The sequence below is a fragment of the Rhagoletis pomonella genome, unplaced genomic scaffold (assembly GCF_013731165.1).
Source record: "Rhagoletis pomonella isolate Grant_MI unplaced genomic scaffold, Rhpom_1.0 Rhpom_scaffold_06941, whole genome shotgun sequence".
NCBI lineage: Eukaryota > Metazoa > Arthropoda > Insecta > Diptera > Tephritidae > Rhagoletis > Rhagoletis pomonella.
In genome coordinates this window covers 1-1,932 of record NW_023465472.1, presented here as the reverse complement: position 1 = coordinate 1,932, position 1,932 = coordinate 1, and the positions used below count along the sequence as shown (strand labels likewise).

At 33.9% G+C, this 1,932-nt stretch overlaps 1 protein-coding gene across 1 annotated transcript; it reads left to right on the top strand.

Annotated features, from left to right (window-relative positions):
• On the top strand, nt 1-1,927 carry LOC118755651 (peritrophin-1-like; the record flags this gene model as incomplete). The annotated part of the gene is made up of 3 exons (XM_036490477.1): nt 1-223; nt 324-412; nt 1,529-1,927. Coding segments are annotated over exons 1-3 (492 nt in total), but the record flags the coding sequence as incomplete, so codon positions are not given.
• Between the last annotated feature and the right edge of the window lie 5 nt (nt 1,928-1,932).

Below are 1,932 nucleotides of genomic sequence, written 5' to 3'. Positions count from 1 at the left end.
ATTATTGACTGAAACACACATGAAAAGTTCAAGGTGTACTTCATCGATTATCAGTTAAATCACATTGCATTCCGATACCTAAGCAAATCTGAAGTATGTGCATACAATAGTTGGCAAGTACTGAGACCTTCTGCCTTGCTGACTAAGCTATAAATGTGAAGAAGCTTATTGGAAAATCAGTAGTAACATTGCCCACATTCGCATCGAAAGATTCGAGCAATGGGTGGGTCTAAGAAATATCTACATACATATCTATTGAACAGAAAAAAAAAGTAAAAATATTCTAACTAATTAAATTATCGCACTTGGTTTCTTCCAATCAGCTTGCAAATTTAGCGCTTCGCAAACAAATCTGCTGTATTTAATGATCTTTTGTTTATGGATCGCGACAGCTGTGACCTTGAATGAAAGGGTTTGTACTTAGTGTCATTTTATATATGTACATAGTTACGATCAGTGTTGCCAGAATTTTCTCAGCGATCCAACTAAATGGAGAAAAAAAACGAAATAAAAAAAGCCAAATGAAAAAAATTTCAAAGCTAAAGAAAAGGCTAAAAGTGTAAAGACAACAATTCAAATGTTTTATTTGTTTTTTTTCATAAAAAAAAAACAGCAAAATATATTTCATTTCATATTTCATTTTATATTTGTACATAGTTACAATCAGTGTTGCCAGAATTTTCTCAGCAAACCAACTAAATGGACAAAAAAAAACGAAATAAAAAAAGCTAAATGAAAAAAATTTCAAAGCTAAAAAAATGGCTAAAAGTGTTCAATTCAAATGTTTTGTTTGTTTTTTTCCACAAATAAACAGCAAAATAGGTACATATTTCTTACAGCCAATAACAAATTAAAGACTACTTGATTGATTTTTTGAATAAAAAGCATATACTGGACAATTGCTCAATTGTGAAAAGTTCTGGGCGGAGGCTGCTCTTCCGAGAAACTGCTTGAGCTTGTATTGTCTGCCTTGATAATATTCCCTTGGGGTGCGGGCACATCAGCTTTCTTAAAATATCTATTCAATAGTAAATGTTAATTTTTAAACTCGATAATTTATAACTTTATACCTTTCCATATTTCGAGAGTTTTGCAAATATTCAACTATAATCGATTATTTGTCCCCTCAAACAGAGTTAAGGGCGTTTATTGCTTTTTACAATTTTATGAAGAGTAATTGAGCCGTGTTTATTCATACAATATTTTTTGTTTGGATTTTTCTAAATTTAGAAAAAAGCTAGAAAGAGCTAAAAGATTTACCGAAAAAGCTAAAAAAAAAAGCTAGCAGCCAAATTGGAATTTTTCTAGCTGGAAAATAGTTAAAATGGCAACACTGCTTACAACAAAAGAAAAACATGCCTGTCTGTTGAATGTTGAATCGATCGAATATGTAATTTCTTGAACAGCCTGCCTCTGGTAATTATTCCTTTTACTAATTCAACTCATTACTGTTAACACTTTTATAAGTATCCAACTTAATAAATATTTTTTGTTAATTCATATACATATACGCATTACAAACATACAGCTTGAACAAACCTTCCGCCATCCCGATTGCCCACTTGCCGACGATCCTATGCACCCAATACACTTGCCTTACCCCAGCGATTGCCACAAGTATTACACTTGCAAAAATGGGTATGCCTACGCAATGTTGTGTCAGAACGAGCTACAATGGAGTGTGACAACCTATCGCTGTGATTTTCCTTCCGTCGCGAATTGTAATAACACTCATCCCAATCCAATTGATTCAACCTATGGTGGCGCATTTCCCGCATCGGAAGGCGTTATATTCAAGACAGATGCCAAGGATTGCAACAGGTTTTACAGTTGTATGCCGATGCGTTGCCCTCCCTCCCAGCATTGGAATGGAATGTTAAATCGTTGTGATTCACCACAAAATACCATTTGCGATGCTTCTGCACAAATGTG